General features: G+C 37.9%; 1 protein-coding gene across 3 annotated transcripts in view; it reads right to left on the bottom strand.

Moving 5' to 3' along the window:
* The window catches only part of CAB39 (calcium binding protein 39), a 63271-nt gene that overhangs the window by 17890 nt on the left and 25464 nt on the right, over positions 1–19917 (bottom strand). For all 3 annotated transcript variants that reach the window (XM_032771247.2, XM_032771240.2, XM_032771256.2), the window contains one exon: positions 15238–15395. In XM_032771247.2, the coding sequence (XP_032627138.1) occupies positions 15238–15351 (114 nt within the window). In that variant the 5' untranslated portion in view covers positions 15352–15395. The remainder of the gene's footprint in view (positions 1–15237; positions 15396–19917) is intronic.

Below are 19917 nucleotides of genomic sequence, written 5' to 3'. Positions count from 1 at the left end.
GTAGATTTCGCTGACTCACTCTCCTCTTCCTACGGTATTGGATTACCTGTTGGAATTGAAAACATTGGGTCTTTCTACGAATTTCATTAGGGTTCACTTAGTGGCAATAACAGCTCTTCCTTCACATACTCATATGAGGTTTTTCCACTCTTCTCTCGTACAACTATGGCAAGATTTCTAAGAGGTTCGTCAAATCACTTCCCATAGATCAGAGACCCTACTCCTAGCTGGGATCTGAACCTAGTCCTTAATTGCCTATTGAAACTTCCTTTTGAGCCACTAGCTACATGGTCTTTAATAGATTTATCAATGGAGAATTGGGGGCTTTAATGACAGACCCCCGCATCTGTAGCATTCATCACAGAGTAAGTGTCACTGTGGCCCTATCCAAGATTTTTAGATAAGGTGTCCCCAGAATTTCATGTTAATCAAACCACTTATCTCTTCTTTGCCCACCCCCCCAAAAAAACAACATTGGACTAGTCAAGAAGCCATATTCCATTCCCTAGATGTCAAGAGGGCATTACCCTTTTGCCTAGATAGGAACAACCCATTTAGAAGCTCTCCTACACTATCTGTATCCATTGCAGACACAAGAGTTCAGTAATTTTGAAACAAAGGTTAGAGAGTGTCTCCAGCTGTATTTAGATCTGTTACAACAGAACTTGGGGTTTGAGAGTAATAGCATTCTACAATAGCACTGTCTGCATCTATAACCTTACTTAAAGATATATCAATTGCAGACATCTGCAGAGTGCCAAATCGATCCTCTGTTCATGCTTTTGCTAGTTATGTGTTGGTAGATGTGGCAAGATCAGATCCCGCTGCAGGCAATGCAGTTGTCTCTTCCATACTGAACACTGCTCCGAACCTTCCGCTTCCTTAGGTGGATACTTCTCGTGAGTCACCTGATGTGAAGCACCCACAGCGACACTACTCAAAGGAGCAGTTACTTACCTCTGCAGTAATCGGACTTCTTTGATATTCATGTCTCCGTGGATGCTCCACTACCTGCCCTCCTCCTGCTTTGCTTCAGTGTCTCCCTTGTGGGACTTTGCGATGGAGAAGCTGAGGCCAGGTCACCTGCGCAGCCCTATACAGCCTTCATGCGGTGCACAAAGATGTGTGGAGACATGTGCAGGCCGAACAGACATCGCTACCAAAAATCTCTGATCAAAGGTGCAGAGTGCTGGCGCACGTGAAGTAGAGCATGCACAGGGGGACACATCTTGAACTCCAGTTACTGCACAAGATGAGTTACCTCTTGATCAATGTACTACAGACGATCGTAGTTCTCGGTGTTCTAAGGAGAGCCTTCCCCTAGGTTATGGTATACTTAATGATGATCTTAAGTCAAAACACTCAGACCAACAAATTCTAGACCCTGCTGCTCACCAGCCAGAGGGACACACAACTGCATTTGCTTGCAGACTGGAGCTGTTTGTTCTAGGGAGTGAGGGAAAATTAGGGACAGTCTCACACACAGCTTTTGTATCAGACTATCTATAGAGAAACAGACATATTTAAAGCAGTACAACTCTCTAGTAAATTGATTTTTTCAGACAAAGGAAATGCAGTAGATCAAATCTACCTGGATTTCAGTAAGGCATTTGATACAGTTCCACAAGAAAAATTAGTTAAATTGGAGAAGATGGGGATTAATATGAGAACCGATAGGCAGATAAACTGGTTAGAGGGGAGACTACAATGGGTCATACTGAAAGGTGAACTATAGGCTGGAGGGCGGTTACCAGTGGACTCCTGAGGCATCAGTCTTGGGACCAATCTTATTTAATATTTTTATTACTGAACTTGGCACAAAATTTGGGAGTGTGCTAATAAAATCTGCAGATGACACAAAGTTGGGAGGTACTACCAATACGGAGGAGGACCAGACTATCATACAAGATGATCTGCATGACCTTTTAAACTGGAGTAATAGAAATGGAATGAAATTTGATAGTCCCTACCCTGCATGACCTTCCTATTTTCACTAACAACAAGAATTTCTGCTATAAGCTGGGGACTCATCAGTGACAGTGGATGAGAAAGACCTGGATACATTGGTGTTGATCATAGGATGACTGAGCTGTCATGTGATGTGGCTGCGAAAAGGCTAATGCAGTTCCAGGATGCATCAGGGGAGGTATTTCCAGAAGAGACAGAAAAGCGTTACTACCACTATACAAGGCACTGGTGAAACCTCATCTAGAATACAGTGGGAAGTTTTGGTCTCCCATGTTTAAGAAAGATGAATTCAAACTGGAACAGGGGCAGAGAAGGGCTATTAGGAAAAAAACCTACCTTATGGGAGGCAACTCACAGAGTTTGGTTTGTTCAGCCTAACTAAAAGAAGGCTATGGGGAGATATGATTGCACTCTATAAATATCTATTTAGACACCGGAGGTCTAAAATTGGCCTGCACCCTCTATTCTTTTTGAGTGTATAGAATCCTCTTCCCCTGTGCTGTACAGGAACTGGTTCCATTTATCCTAAAAGGAGAAGTGAGGTCACCACTTGTGCCACCAATTGATCATGAAAGGGATCCCTGAAAAGGGATGGGGAGGGAGAATGGGTAGAAGGGACAGCTTTGAAATGGATAGCATAACCAGATGTTATGGCTTCCCAAACCTATTTGTCCAGTGTTATGTTCTTCCATGCAGCCTAAAAATAAGAAAGGTGACATCCAAAAGGACGGGGGGCGGAGGGGAGGGATAAGGTGTTGCAGCAGTCAAACCTTATTGATTGGATGATTGAGACTCTTTACCAAGCCATCAAAACTGTGGCTTGGAGGACACAGATAGCTGAGAAAATGTAGATGCAGCTGAAGTATTTTGAGTATTCTGTGCCATTTATGGTGGGGCTCCTATGTAAGTCTATCTGCCTGCTGCAGACACAAACATTTAGCCTAGTCTATCACAGGCCCTAGACACAGCAACTCAAGTTTGCTTGCTCAGGGTCATAACTGTATGCACTACTGGTGTTTGTGACAAATTATCAAAACAGAAACTGAACACTGGGACAGACTAAAGTCTGGATAAAGGATATTAGACGATCCCTGAACAGAAGCTGTCACGCTGTCTGGAGTGGCTCCTTACTATGAGTGCCTATCTCAGGGCTGACTGTCAGAAAAAAAAAAAAGAGTAGACACTACAAACTGATGGAATGTTCTGTAATTAAATTATACCAAGCCAGTAACCAATGTGAACCCCTGGATCACTATACCAGTCTTACCACGGAGTCACAGACAGTCCTCCAGTCCTTTTTGCCACCCAGACAAACTGAACTTTGTGATAAAAGGTTATTAAAACAAAAAAATCCCTTATCCCAGATCTTACACCAAAGACAATGCTGGCAACCAAATGTATAATAAACTAACTTAAGATTTATTAGCAAAGAAAAGAGACTTAATGAGAGGTTAAAGCAGGTAAAATATAACAACAGATAAATCACAGTTTGTAACTCCATATGATGGCAGAGATGTAAAACTGCCAGTTTGCAAAAGTCTCTCTCACCCAGAATAATTCTAGGCATCTTCATCTTCTCGTTCACATATTCTGCCCTGTTAGAATCCAAACAGTCCAGATATAAAGGGTCTTTCTTTGAATCCATATTTACAGTATCTTCACACAGAAAGTAAACTGACAGTGTCTCTTTCCTTTGATGAGTATGGAATGCACTTTGAGTTTTTGACCTCAGGTCCCCACCACAATGCCCATTTTCTTTGGAATTTTGCACCTTTTCTGATAAAGCCCCTCATTAGCATTCCCAACAGGGCCAGCGCTTCCATTTAGGCGACCAGGATTTGAGAGGGTGGCATTTTGCCACCTTTGGCGGCAATTCAGTGGCGGGGGTCCTTCCACGCTCTGGGTTGTCATCGGCAATTCTGCGGCGGGTCCTTCACTCGCTCTGGGACCCGCCGCCAAAGTGACCCGAAGACCGGGAGTGCAGAAGGACCCCCGCCCTAGGGCGCCAAAAATCCTGGCGCCACTCCTGATTCCCAAGGCTTCTTTCATGTCTGATGAGTTATTTAGTTACAGGAGTATTTACAATGTAAATGCTTGCTACTACATTATGACAAGAACAGGTAAGTGAAAACAATGCAAAGAATGTTCCATTAGTTTTCATTAAGTTTAAACACCCAAACTTTTTGTACTGGCAACCCATTTCACAAAGCAAGCCTCCGAGTTCAATCCCTCTCCCGACTCCCAGTTTGAAAACCCCTGCCCAAAACACTCTCAACATCTAACCATTACTTTGAGCTACACAAGTGAATTGACCTGAATATACTTTAGCATGACCTGGTCAGCCAGTGACACAGAAGCTACAACCAATAAAACTGTGTCAATTAGAATCATTAGATATCTCCTGCAGGTAGCTCCTTTGCTGACAGTGAACAGAAAATAATTAGCTGGAATGTTCTGGGATCCCTGAGGCTGGCGCATGCTTAGATGAGACAGACTTTGACTCATGGTACAGATGCCACAAAAATATTGAAATTAATAATGTTTTTCACTTCACTCAAAGACACAATGGACACTCCTGCTTCCCAGGCACGAGAAGATGGTAGTTGCAGAGAGGATCTGTTTTCATTCATCATTATCTTTTCAGGGTATGCTTGCTCTCCAGAGTAACAAGAGTCTCTTTACACAAGTTGTTTTTATTGGAGCCGCTAAAGGAGTAGCCTACAAGACTTTACATGACATTCTAAGACCAAGCAGTTTGACATTTAAAAAACAAGGTGGAGAAGGTTTTGTGGGTTTTTTCCCTCTGAAACAAACAGAACAAAGGGTTTCAGAATTAAATTATTTTTAAAGATATTAAACCTGATGATTTAGGCTACATTTTAATTAGAAAAATCTAAATCCTGAGGCAAAACAGCCTATTATGAAACAAGTCTGAAGAATAGTCTGCTCCTCAGAAGAACTGTCACAGGAAATTACTCCAATTTATCAGTGTACCTTGCTTGTTTTTTCCTCAAGAGTATAATATAATATAATAATATATATCTCTGCCTCAATAACACGCTACCTGTTATACCACGAATTCGGATATAATGCAGTAAAGCAGCGCTCCGGGGGTGGTGGGTGGTGCGCATTCTGGTGGATCAAAGCAAATTCGATATAATGCGGTTTCACCTATAACACGGTAGATTTTTTGGCTCCTGAGGACAGCATTATATTGAGGTAGAGGTGTACCTATCTCATAGAACTGGAAGGGACCCCAAAGGACATTGAGTCCAGCTCCCTGCCTTCCCTGAAAGGTCATCGAGTCCTGCCTTCACTAGCAGGACCAAGTACTGATTTTGCCCCAGATCCCTAAGTGGCCCCCTCAAGGATTGAACTCACAACCCTGGGTTTAGCAGGCCAATGCTCAAGCCACTGAGCAATCCCTCAAGCCACATAGTTAAATACAAACACAACAACATGACTTTATAAAAGCTCACTGCCCTACTTACAAGTAGGAGGGATATTTTGTGGAACAATTACTGTTTTAAGCATATTGAACTAGCATTAGCTTGCTGACAAATTACTGAAAAATGAACACTGTACAAAATCAGTTACAATCTAATTATTTGTACACATGGTTTGCCCATAGGGTCTTCAACAAGCACAATGCTTCATAAGCATACCAAGGCATAATGATTACCTGATCTGAGTCAATGAAGTTCATGTACACTCCAGGTTTAATTATACTTGTATGATTGGTAGTACATGAAATAATAAAATAATACATTAATAAAATGGGAGATAAATAGTGTTCTGGAAAAAATCAATCTAATAAGCAGTTTGTTAAGAAGGTTCCTTTTTGTGGCCTATAAAGCTGCAGAGAAGCCTAAAAGTCAGCAAAGCCAATGTACAACTAAAGAATAAGACAGTCTAGTTTTGAAATAGCCAAAAAGCAGGGACTACTGTGAACTGTAACATCTCCATATTGGTTTTAGCTCTTCAGTTAGCACTTTTATACTGCCTCAGATTCCCTTTGATTCTTGTTCCAAATCCCAGCTGTCTCCCTACTGATAAAAATTTCCCAGTATTTGCAATGTGACCTTAGTACGGCAACAAGAAATACAGACTGGACATTAACTCTACAGGTCACAAATGAATATTCCAAATAATTATAGCACACAAACAATACACGACGGGTTTATTCTTTTACATTGAAGGGGATGTAATTTTAGGGGGAAGAAAGTGGAAAAAAATTTCAAGCCCCCTCCTGAGACAAGAATGCTGTTAGAAAATAAGGCTGAGTACATCAGGCCCAATGACATGAAGATAGGAGAGAGCTGTTGCATCTCTCACTCAACTCTAAATTGTGGAATGGGGTAAGTACATTTCTTATAGTCTTTTAAACATTCAGAAATGTCTTCAGGAAAAATCCCGTTCAGTGGGGATTTCATTTTTTTTTTTTTTTTTGAGGGGTGAATGTACGGTGGCAGGAAGGAGAGAGAGAAGCTGTGCTATCTAGCAAGAGGGGGGTATTGACAGTCTCTCCTGAGACCACTGCTGGCACAGCCACTGAAGTCAAGTCCACATATCAGAAAGGAGTAACCAACAATGAAAATTCAAACAGTGCCTGTCCTCCTTAAGGATGATTTAGGGATAAGGGTGAAAAGGAAAAAGAGATACCAACAGTTCTGGGTGACCGGGGCTAGCAGGTGCCATTTTGGGCAAGACTGCTTGGGATAAGAATGACTGGGGCTCTCACTTTTTTCCTCCTCCTATGGGAAAAAACGTGAGAGGACCTCCCTAGCAATCAGGTATACCTGAAGGCTCTCTTGCAAGGAAGAGGACTAGAGATTTAAGCTATTACACAGTAAAAGAAAAAAGCTTGTGTTTCCACCAAACATTTAATACCTTTCAAAAAGCCAATGGAATTCTTGACAAGCCACTCTGATGTTAATATAAAAGTGAATAACTTCCCAAATAGGCCTTTCCATGACTTAAGATAGTTTTCCATGCTCTCAGAGCTTGCAGAGAACTTTTGAATAAGTCTCATTCAAAGTCCTTAGGAGAAGCTGTTTTTGAGATAAGGTATTGCCAAAAAAACACCACACCCAAGCCTTAGAATTTTCAAAACATGATTAGCAAAATAAATAAATAACTGGCATGTTCCATATCTCATTTCATATCTCAACAATTATTTGTCTGAATCACAACTGTGGACAAAAAATTAGTCTCTGGCCACATACTACAGATACAAAATCTGAAGTATTTTCTGAGGATTTTAGAGGAAGAAGCAAAACTGATCTTATAACGGAAAGCAAGTCTCAACCTTGACTACTAAGAGACTCTTACTTCTTCATAAGTTCCTCTCGCTCTAACTCTCATAAGCAACAGGGCCAGAAATCAAGCTCATTCTAGAAACCAGTTCTGTTCTCCTACATGTCATATGCTAGAGGAACTGACCATGATGATCAGTGCCATTTTAGATGGATTATGGTCAGAGTGAACCCTAGGCAAAACACTATCTGAAAAAAAAATTAAAATGACTTGGGCAACTTTCAGTCTAAAGCGACTATATTCCCCACACACACCAAGCACAATTTTGCTTTACCTTTACTAGAAAGCAGTAAGATCGTCTTAACCTTAACTATATTCATGCTACTCTCTGACTTATTTTTGCTGCTAGTTTGTGTGGTCATTAAAGATCAGTTTCATTATATTTAAAGCTAATACTAGAGTAAGGCTGATTCAACTACAGGGATCAAGGAAGAGCTCTATTATAGTATTGTGGAATTTCTCTTAATAGACACTGACAGGTTTATAGTGTAAGCTAAATAACTACACGAGAGTGCTAAGTGAAAATAAAATTAACAAAGTTATTAGTAAAAAGAAAAGGAATTGCCACCAACAAAAGTACTAGCAAGATCTTCTTATGTAACAGAAAAGGCTATGTTCAAATGTTCAACATTCATGGCTCATTGCTTTGGGTAAAGAGTCACCAGTGTAAGTTCAAAGATACAGAGAAACTGATCTGAAAATTGAAGAAGGTCAAGTGGAAAGTAAGATTAATATTCAGTCATCAGAAAATCTGTCATTTTTCTCAGCATAAGCCAGGTACGCTTTTCTAACTACATGCTGGCAAAGAGTGAGCACAGAGTATTGTTCGACAAAAAAAGTTGGGAAAAATTGACCATGTTTGGGAATAAATATCTGAAACTAAAATATAAATAAAGGAAAAGAAACTTAAACAAATAACATGTTCACTTCAATAAACTAGCACAACAATTAAAATACAGGTTATGAAATCACTTATTATACCAGAATAGGTTGCATGTCTTTCAATATCCACAAACATCCCTATGGTTCACTCCCAAAATAGCACTGGAGACACATGAGCCTATTTTACATAGACACACACAACCCTTAAAGTTTCCCCCACAGTTAAGCAATGCAAATCCCAAGTATTTTGTTTAGAGGGTTCATACAGCTAAAGTTCTTGAGCTGCAAAATCTTTCATAAAGAAAGAGCTTAACAGCACCATCTTAACTAATAGAAATGGTAGGAAAAGATTCAGGGTGAAAATTCACATGTTAAATATCTAAACTAAGGAAAAATAACATTGTCTTTGCACTTTTATGCTATAAAATCATTACAAATGCTAACGAGCAGTAACTCTGAATCTGCATTTACTACCTCTACCCCAATATAACACTGTCCTCGGGAGCCAAAAAATCTAATCATGTTATAGGTGAAACCGCGTTATATCGAACTTGCTTTGATCCACCGGAGTGCACAGTCCCGGCGCCCTGGAGTGCTGCTTTACCGCATTACATCAAAATGTGTGTTATATTGGGTCGCGTTGTATCGGGGTAGAGGTATATTTGTTATCTCAAAAGAAGGCATTCTACACAGCAGCATCCAACAGGCAGAAAATACTGAGGTTACTTAATATTTTATTTTAGGTTCTTAATATTATAGTATTATAAATGTGTGTTTTGAAAATACTACTAAAATGTATGCATTTCTGCACAATATCCCATTACAACCACCAATCTGGATCAGCATTATTAATCTATATTTTAAAGTAAAAAATACACCAATTTTTCAGTAGAGACCCATTTGTAAAGGCAACATTAAAGAACGTGATTCCCTTAGTGTAGGTGCATACTCTCTAACTTATTACTTCAAACAATTTGTATAACGAACTTCTCCCTCGTACCAACAGCTCCATGAAACATACAAGGCAGAGAACCAATTAAGTAGTTAATCTTTAATTTTCTTTCAGCTGTGAACAGACTTTATACATCTGCATTACACAGTGATTCAGTGTAAAGTAAGAAGTTAGCTCACTGAATGAAACTACAATAAAAGCTTTATTTATGACTTTTCAATATGACATCATATTTCACTTTGAAAATTAGGATCCAATACAACAGACCCTACATTGTACATATATACAGTACAGGCCATTTTAAGGAGTCATTAGCTGAAGAAGGGAAGGTTTTTATTTTAAGGTCTTCGATAGGAAGTTACATTCCCCCTCCCTCTTCGGTGATATGGACTACATATGCAGTGTAGTAACAATGTTGGTCCTAGGATATTGGAAACACAAGGTGGATGGGATACTATCTTTTACTGGACCAACTTCGGTTGGTGGGGGAAACAAGCTTTCAAACTCAATCAGAAGAGCTCCATGTAAGATCGAAAGCTTGTCTCTCTCACCAATAGAAGTTGGTCCAATAAAATATATTACCTCTTGGTCAACAATCTAGACAAACAGTTCCCAAATGGTGAGTCAAGGCAAGCAGGAGAGCCAAGACTGGAGCCACAGAGTAGATTGATACAAAGTAAGAAGTAGGGAAGAGCAAGTCTAACAAGTTTGTTAAGTGAATAAATATTTACCTTCACAACAGCAATCACGTGTGCCACAACCCAAATAAATTGGCAGTATAAAAATAAATGCTGAGGCAAACCAAAGAGGGGGAAGAGATATAAATAAAATACAAATTAATGTTCTAGTTCAGAGTTAAGTCTGATTTATATTAAAGGAACTGTTGAACATGGAACCAAATATACGGAAAAAGTTTTCTCCTCACCCAAACAGTAACTGTTCTGAACATACATGGACAAGAGGGAACTATTTAGCACATTGTGATGTACAAGGATTAGTCTAAAGTTTATAGTCATGAGTTAACAATTTTCTATCTTCTGAAGAGACTCTTCCTCCCTGCCCTTCTCTCCTCCTCTGCTGCCTCTGACTGAAAGAAGTGAGTGGATTGCATTTCAGTAGAATGGCACAAGCATATGTAATCAGAGTAGATGAAAACCAAAAAAAGTGTTGAGAGGTAATGTCAGCTTCCTTTTCAAAAGATTTAGCGTCTAATTAGCTAATTTTCAGTCTTCTAGTATGTACTGCAAATCTATAAAACATTCAGAAATAAACTGTTACCCTTAAAAAAAAATCATTGAACTCTGAGCTGTAATGAAACAGATTTTGTTCAGGTACTAGGGAGACTACTCTTGTATAATTGAAAAAGATGTGCCATAATCTCCAACATCTCATGTGTTTGTATCTCACAAAATTTCTTCCATGTTGATCATGTAGCACATGCTTTGTGTGAATGTGTGCATACACTGTCCAGCATCTTATAATCTGTCTCTTTCCATCTTCTGAGAGTGAAAGAAAGGCAAAATGTGTAATAAAGATAAATCACCCTCCTAATGGAATGTCAGGGTTATATTTTAAAGTTGAAAAAACTTCTATTCAAATTTTCTCTTTACAATTCTACATTCCAAGAGCAACAATTTATTAAATGGTGTATCAGAATAGTAACAGGATTATATGATGTCATAGTAACAGTAATATGATTTTCTGCTACTGCTCCATGGGAAATATTATAAGCTACATATTAAATACAAAAAACTGTGCTAATGCAGTGCTATAGCAGAAATGTTCAAACTTGTGTGTTTGGAGTCTCAGCCTTAAGAGTTGAAGAGAATGAGTGTATTAACAGTGGAATTCTTTTGTACTGCAAAAATTTTTCTTCCACAGAATTTCCCTATAAGCATAGGTTCATTTTAACCAAAACTGAAATTTTCATACTGCAATCCATTAAAAAGGCAGGGCTATCCTTCATCTTCACAATAAACCAGTTCTATTGTACTGCATTGTGTAAATCTTTAGATTACATATTTTAAATTACACATAGCCAAGGGTAGGCAAAATATGGAATTCCACGTACTTAATTTTAAGAAAGGTAAACAAGTGCAGAAAAAGTAAGTATTTAAAAACAAACAATACTGGAGAGATAAGGATATCCTTTACATCACAAATAATCAACACTAATACAATGGACATACTGCTCAACTTGTGTTCATTATGGCTATTTCGCAGGTTATTTATGCAGGTCCCTAAAAGGAGCAAGAAGAGTAAAAAGTGGAGCAGAAGATGACATAAAGACAGAGAAAGAGGGTAAAAATAGTACTAGCTGGGAATTCTGGAAGAGATATGTTATTTTGCTACCCCTTTGGTAGCATAGAATTATGAGCTATGATATGGTGAACCACCTTTCAGAAATAACTAAGGAGGAAAAAATAAGCCTTTTTTCCCCTCTTGATAGGCCAATCTTCCATGATACATGTTGAGATAACCAGCTTCCACTCATCTTGAGGTCGGGATGTTGATCTTTTAAAAGGGTAATTGGAAGATTATGTTGCAGAGAGGATGAAAACTACAGTCTAGGCCTTACAAATGAAGATGACTAAATAAGATGTAGATGTGCACAAACACTTTTTTCAATACAGGCTGACTTAGGCCAACACAAAAAAGAAGCATATTGTCCATATGTAAGGCTGGGTCAAAAGTTTTCCATCAAAACTGGTCTACTATGGAAAACTGGGTTTTCAATCAAATTATTATTATTATTTTTTTAACAAAAACTGTTTTCTGCAAAAAAAAAATTCAATTTGTCATTAAAAACCCAAATATTTCCATTTGGAAATGCTGCTGTAGTGCTTCACGTCCCCAGTTCTCCTCAATAAGCATGATTCCCTAGCCAGACTACATCTCTTACGATGCACCCTGGCCATAGTACACTGCCCTCGCTTCTCCAGGACGACAGAGGAAACAGCTCTACAACTGTTTCCTATTTGGGGATACAATTATTTGGGAAGTATAATTTAACACAAATCCACAGGGACCTGACTCCTTAGATTTTCAAATGTCTTGTTTTCAAATCAAGCATGATTAGTCTCCAATTCAGAGGCGAGAGAGTGGGCTTTCAAGATCATTAGCCTCTATGTTTGTCCCAGGTGGGCCCATAGGATAAATCTAGCCTATTCTGAGAAGTTCCTTGGTGAATGCTCTTGTGCCAGACATTTCAGACAGTAAATGTGCATTCATCAACTTTTTTCCACTGGACAGGAGGCATAATGCTTGAATACATATGACATCTACAAGAAATCAACCAAACTGTGATGTTTGGGCTGTGCAACAAAATACCTACATGTTTATATGAGTTACCTATGTAATTTTAAAGCGTGCCCTCCGCAGTTTCCTTCTAATGTTTGTTACCGGCCTTGTCTTACTTCATTTCAGATTAGATTGGAAGGTCTTTGAGGTAATTTCAGTTGTGATCAGATCCGTAAGTTAAACTATGATGATACTCAGTTAAACTACACAGTTACACTAAGCAAACTGCCAATAAAATATATTTTTTTAAAACAGTTAGACTAAATCATTAAAAAAATTAAGCTAAAACTACCACCAAGGAAAAGGCATAGTAATGAAAGAATAAATAAAGGAGTGTGCTTGTGGCTTTGAGCCCTTTCATATCCTCACTTTGAATATTTAGATGTGAGTGAGTGACCTCAAGAACTACAGCAATTTGTTGCAGGAGAAAAGCGTGTCTTGGTACCACAGAGAAGGAATTTTGCAGAGGCAGGGCAATTATCTATTTAGTATAGTGTGGATTTGAAAGTCAGTATTTTATATCCTGAAAAACATGCAAAATTTAAAATAATCTGAGTGCTGAATGCCCTTTTGATTTGTATCCGTAGGTAATGCGTATGGCTTATTTTTGAATCATTATTTTTTTCAAATTCAGTGTACTACACATTCTATATTCAGAGATATAGTGTGTATGCATCAAGGCTTTGATTCTGTGAGTATTTAAGGCAGCATATACACAACTTTAAACAAATATTTTTACACATCAGTCCCATTGAAGAGACCCCAAGTTTAGAGTTTTACCTTCAAACAATTTGTTGTTTCTACCTGAAAATGTTTATACTCTGGTTAGAGGAAGTTTAAATAAACTCATAGTACTAGTGACTGAGATAAATTGTAATCACATTCTTTTCTTTAGGTTACCATTGAGAAATTAAACTCATATAATGGATGTACATTAAAGACTCTCTATGAATCATTCTAATGAAAGATCAGTCAGCATTTATCTCTACTATGTGCTTGAGGGACTTCCACTACCTGGAATATTATTCGTACACAGAACATTTTTTTTTTTAAATTAAAAGATCTGGAATTTGAAAGTATGGATGCTCTGAGCAAATATATGCTGAGATCTCTTAATCAACAAAGAATATCCAACCACTACATCCTCTTTAAAAATTTCCAGATTTACTTCGTACTTCCTATCAAGAATGCATCACAATATCCTGTGTTAGCCAAGATAACAACATGTGTATTTTGATGTACAGAGCAGTAAAAACTGCATGCCGATTTACACCTTCGTTTGCAAACAGGCTTGCAAAACATTTTAAATTTCATCTTTAGTTATGGCTTTGGGATTTGTGAATTTTACTGTTTTTAAATGCCGATTCCCTTTGCAGATTACCCACTCACTTACTGCCTCTTTCAAGTTAAGGTCTTTGCAAATGAACTTCTTGCACCAGCATTATATAGGGAAGGCTAAATGGTTCTTGTGCCTTCCTTGAGAGTACTTCCTTAAGCAGTTATTTAGGTGGCTGATGGCTTGTCCATATTTTCCCAGATAGCCTTGTCCTTCGGCAGTTGTTTTGGAAAAAAGAAAATTCTCAAACAATGCAGGCTGAACATTAATTAGGAAAACACACTAATCCTTCTCTTACACTATGATGAAAATTTTAATGAACACTTCATTCCATCCTCTATTGAACTGTATGTGCCTCCCATGCTATTCATCTTGCCAAGAGACCTGGAGATACTTTTTACCATTGTTTATTATTAACTTATTGGCACTGAAGTACCACCCTAAAGGCTCCAAAAATAAGGATTAGAAACCTATTGTGTTTGGTGTTGTACAAGCATATGGCTCCTGCACCAAAATGTTCACAATATAATCTGAAACAAGATGTAATAAGTAATAAGAGAAACAGGGAAAGAGGACAAGAGTAATGATAAAGATCAGGTCGCTACATGGGTCAGAATTATCACATAACTTGATCAGTCCTGACAGTTCTAAATCATAAACTTTATTTGAAACAAATAACATACTATTGCAGACTGATGCACAACATAGCCATTACTTGTTGGCTGATTTCTTGTAGGAGACATGGGTCTTAGAGAGGATCTTCCACAAGAGTCATTTAATAAAGAAGATGCAATGAAACTTGTCTTATGTGATAAGCTCAAAGAACTGACAACAACTGGTTGCTTAATGAAGGTAATCTTATTATAAAATTGTAGAATTGTATTTCATATGTAGGGGGCTACTTTGGAACAGTTTCTTAACACAGAAGGTTGCCTAACAAAGATGCTCATGTAGAGATACTGGTGTACTTCTAGACTAAACATTCACTATGTCAACTGAAGTTTTCTTTAATATCCAGGCCATTATTATTATTTGCATTCTGGAACCATATGCGTATTCCTCGAGTGACTTCAGGGTAATGGTCATTGCTCAATGTCCGCGGGCGTTAAGTCACTAATATGGAATTTTCCTCTTATGTACAAGGGTTGCTATTGATAGTCAACAGCTGTATATCTTTTTTCCATTAAAATTAGATCCATAGAGAATTAATTCATTCTCTGTAAGCAACCAACTGAGAAGTTAATTCTAAACTTATCAGTGGCCAAAGGCAGAAGGACCCACGGTCAACAAAGATCAAAGCACCAGTTTAACAAAATATAAAACTTTTCTTCATCTTTAGTGTATGAAGGGAAATCAAAATATTTCTATTTAGTTCACATATGTTAATTTATAAATTCTGTAAATTCTGTTTTCCCTCCCAAAATTAAAGTTTAATATTTCACTAGTAAAAGATTAAATCCCATAGAAAGAGTCATAAATATACCTTTTCTGCCTTTTTGTCAGAGATATCTTGCTTTTCTAGAACTGCCATACTCTCCTTCAGATTCTTCACTATGTCTGCAGGAGACTTGTGGGACTTGCCAAAGGGGAATGGCATTATTGCAAGCTATACAGGTCTTTCTTCTGCAGCTCCTACTTTACCTGGAAACAGAACATAAAAGAATATCAAAGGTGGAAATAGTGGGTCAACAGTGATAGCATATATGAAGACCTAGAAAGCATTATAAAGGCGTCAGTATACTATGCAGTGTAATTCAGTTAAAACTATAATACAAAACCACCTCTAAATTGTACACTATTTGAGTTTCTAATTTTCTAGAACATGGAATAAAGAATCCAAGAAATCAAACTGAAATCATTGTCCAGCGTTTCAGACAGATATTAAAAATTATACGCAGGACCACGGTACTGTACAAATAGCACAGTTCAAAGTCACATGCTAGCCAGATAAAAATATAGAGGTTATTCCAATTTATGCTGGCAAGAAAAATCAAATCACTAACAATAGGATTTGTCCAGGCTTATTGTTGCTGAGTACTGAGACTTATTTTCAAATGAATGCATAGATGGCTGCTAGCAACAGCATTTTATTACTAGTACCAAGGATTAAACAAAGCATTTAGGGTCAGACTCTGTCAGACTGAAGATCACATTAACAGAGACAGTTCTCTCAAAGATGAGGTATGCCCTCTGCCCTAAGTCAGCAGACTTTTCCAAGGGAAAGTTAGCACTTGCATTAAATATATTCATACCTTTGTCTAAATTAAATAGGAAGTCGAAAGATTTTCTAGTGCAAAAGTAAAAAAACTTTTACCAGTATAAATGCTTCAAAACCAGAGTTTTAGTTCCTAAACTTGTTTATCTTCATTCACACAATAGTTTCCCCTGAAATGATTTCACAAACTGCACTTCTAGAACTCTACACTAGCTACAAGTGAACAGAAAATCCCACACTGAAAAATGCTGATGGGTTACTTCTGCAGGAGACAAAAGACATTTGAAGCTGACAAAGCAGAGGTTACAATGTCATTACAAAAAAAGGATGTCACCCTGAACTTCAGTTATTTTCTATCTCTACCTGCCAATGAGAATAACCACCAGTCATCACGGATCAGTATAAAAAACAACTAGCATCTAATTTACAGCAAAGCTTCTCATCTAATATAATACAAACATTTGTTACATATCACTTAAATAAAAGTTCCTCCCATAGGTCACTAAGCTAGAATACTGAAATTTTGTACATTCACTCATTATGCACGCCAAACATTTTAGTTTGATCTTTCCATCACAGGTCACTAAAAGCTTTTCAGTTTTAAGATTTCAACCATTCAAGTGCCTTTAGTTGTAAACTAGAAGTATTAATTTGCAAAAGTTTTCCTTTTTACATGAGCCAGTTGTGTCAGGTATGAGGCCAACAATTTGACGAACTGAATGTCATAGGGTACCAGATCTATTTAAGATTTTAGCCAAGAAAATTCCCATAAATATGTAAATGGAGTATGTGATTATAAAACTTACTATAACTGTTGCATGCTGCTGTATTAGAAATAATACAGCTGCTCATGAAGAGACTCATTCCTGCAGTAAGTAGTATTTAAACCAGTCTACTCTTGAAGAGAAAATAGCAAAACATCAGTATAATGGAAGTGACCAGATCGCTCTCACTTCCAAATACAGTATTTTCACTTTTTAATTTATGCAAGCAATATGTCCAATATTTAGATGTGAAATTACTCCTTTTCCACCATATCTCAAAACATCTTAATCAGCACAGATAAAAGGCTGAAAAATTGAGTACCTATGAACAGAGAATTGATAACTTAAGAGATAATAGCATACCTGTTATTGATGAAAAATTACTTTAAGACAATAAAATTAAATGTCTCAATGTTTTGCCAAATGTGAGTGCAATGCAGTACCATCTTCAGCAAAAACATGACTATCAACTATTATTTAACAAAAATGATGCTATTTTCAAACGGGGGGTTACAGGTATTCCAGGATGTTTTTTAGAGGCAAGAGAGGGGCAGGATGACACTCCTTTTAGAAATTACATGTGGCATTTAAAGTGTTCCCATAAAGTATGTTTCCACTCTGAAAACTGCTTCTGTACAAAGTGGAATCAAGGCTTTCCATATCTGTCTCAATCACTTCCAGACAGAGCCTGCTCAGTTTACCAGTTTAAAAGATTTTTCCCCCCAAATCACTAGCCCTGCCAACACAAACTGGGATCTAAAAGTCAAGCTGAATTTTTTATGGTTTGCTTATCATTATTGGTAATAAATACAATAAAAGCCAAATTGTCCACCAGTTACACCTATATAACCCCTTTATCTTCAATTAAGATTGGACAGGTGTAAATGAAGGTAGAATTTGGTCCAAACTGTTTTGTTGAAGATGTGAGAGCAAGAGTAGAAATCAAGTTCCAGAACCAAGGGAGCTATGGGGAATAAATGTTACTAAATGTAGAGTAGAAAAAAATATTTTATTATGAAATAAACATCTAAGGCAGAACACAATGTAGGGAGCAGATCTATTGAATCATAACGTGATATTGTTATATACTCTTTTTTCTGCCCACAATTACACTGCTTTCAGAATAAAAATTCTCGCAAAGAATTACACTAACTCATTTAACTATAGGCAACCAGAGAAATCCAATTTCTAGGTTTACAAGTTTTATAAACTTCCTCTAGAGAATAGTGCCTTCACCTATTTAAAACCATCTAGCCTCTACATTTGCAGGAAGGCCTGTGATTTGACTTGCCTGTCATAGTTTTGTGAGCTCTATATCAGTAATATGGTACATGGACATATACATGATTTGGGGGTATATTTGCAAGCATTTTAATTTGAAGATTTGAGGATAAAAAATGAATAGAATTCAATACATTCCCAAAAATGTCACTTATTCATATTTGACTATACTCTATCTGTAAATAAAGAAGTTTCACTGTGAGTTTTTGATAAGCAATTTATAAAAATAAGCTAACTGGCAATAGTAAGCAAATCCAAGTCCTGAGTCACAGCAGGTGCCGGGAGTGATCACTGCTGCACGGTGCTTTATGTATTATATAAAACTAAGCAAACAAGTTATTTGTGCTATTTCTGTTGCAGAAATAGAGTGACACCAGTGGGAACCTCATTTGTGTCTCCTCAGACTGAAATTCCTACTAAAAAGCCAGTGCTGCATCTTGCTAAAGAAGCTGGGGTACCCCTCTATATTCTAGAACAGGGGCAGACAACCTGCAGCATGAGAGCTGATTTTCAGTGGCACTCACACTGCCCAGGTCCTGGCCACCAGTCTGGGGGGCTCTGAATTTTAATTAAATTTTAAATGAAGCTTCTTAAACATTTTTAAAATCTTATTTACTTTACATACAACAATAGTTTAGTTATATATTATAGACTTATAGAAAGAGACCTTCTAAAAACGTTAAAATGTATTACTGGCACACGGAACCTTAAATTAGAGTGAATAAACGAAGACTCGGCACATCACTTCTCCAAGGTTGCTGACCCACGTTCTAGAAACATAATGGATACAGCTGTGAAGGGGGAAAAACCATATGAAGTGTGACAGACATTATCCTAAAATACCCTGAACAAACCTTTTGGAATTAAGATAAACTTCTCTGAGTAAGGGTTAGTACATTTGGGGTACATTATATTAAAAATGTAATTGCATATGAGTTGTTGTGAAATTGTATGTACCTCCTCTAGCATGGAGGTGATGCTCATGAATTTCCTCGATAATCAGCCTTTGAATCCACACCTTTGGGGAGATATGCATATACGAACTAGTTCAAACTTCATTCTCCAGAGACCAACATACAAAGAAAAGACTTTTGGATAAAAACTTGGGGTTTAAACTGACTTAGGGCCTTCTGCCTGATCCAGCAAATGGACAGGACCTCTGGTTCATGGACGGCCCCAATCCTTAGAGTACAGGAAGTACCTGGCCTACAGAGGCCTCATAAGACTGTGTAACTGTTCTGAGCTGAAGCTCTGATGAACTTGTAACCACAAAGAAACCCGTAGAGTGGGCTGATGCCTAGTAAGCTTATTAGCATGCATGCATGTTTTTAATGTTTCTCTGTAATGTTTTTTACCTTAAGAATAAAGTAAACTTGCTTAGAAAGAACTATGGGGTAGCTTCCATTTATAGCAGGACTCAAGTATTAAGGAGAGAAGGGACCATTACGATCATGTAGTCTGACCTTCTGCAAATTGAAGGCCACAGAACCTCACCTCAAGTAAGTATGTTTAGAGAGACTGTCTTTACTGGGAAATGCACAGTGAAGGCAAGAAATTGTTCAGCTTAGACATACCCTTGTCAGAAGGAAGTGAGACGTGGGTCTCCATCCAAGAGAGGCAACAGCTGGGAAGCTGGAAACCTGAAAGTGGGTGTCCTTGCTGGACCACTGAGGAGGAATACAAGTCCAGTTGCCCTCAATTGTAACATGAAGCACTTAAAAACAACAAGTATCAGAGGGGTAGCCGTGTTAGTCTGGATCTGTAAAAACAGCAAAGAATGCTGTGGCACCTTATAGACTAACAGACACTTTGGAGCATGAGCTTTCGTGGGTGAATACCCACTTCGTCAGATGCATGTACCTGCCCCTGGAAATTTCCACTACATGCATCTGACGAAGTGGGT

This window comes from Chelonoidis abingdonii, chromosome 8 (assembly GCF_003597395.2).
Source record: "Chelonoidis abingdonii isolate Lonesome George chromosome 8, CheloAbing_2.0, whole genome shotgun sequence".
Taxonomy (NCBI): Eukaryota; Metazoa; Chordata; order Testudines; family Testudinidae; genus Chelonoidis; species Chelonoidis abingdonii.
This window is presented reverse-complemented; position numbering and strand designations above follow the sequence as displayed.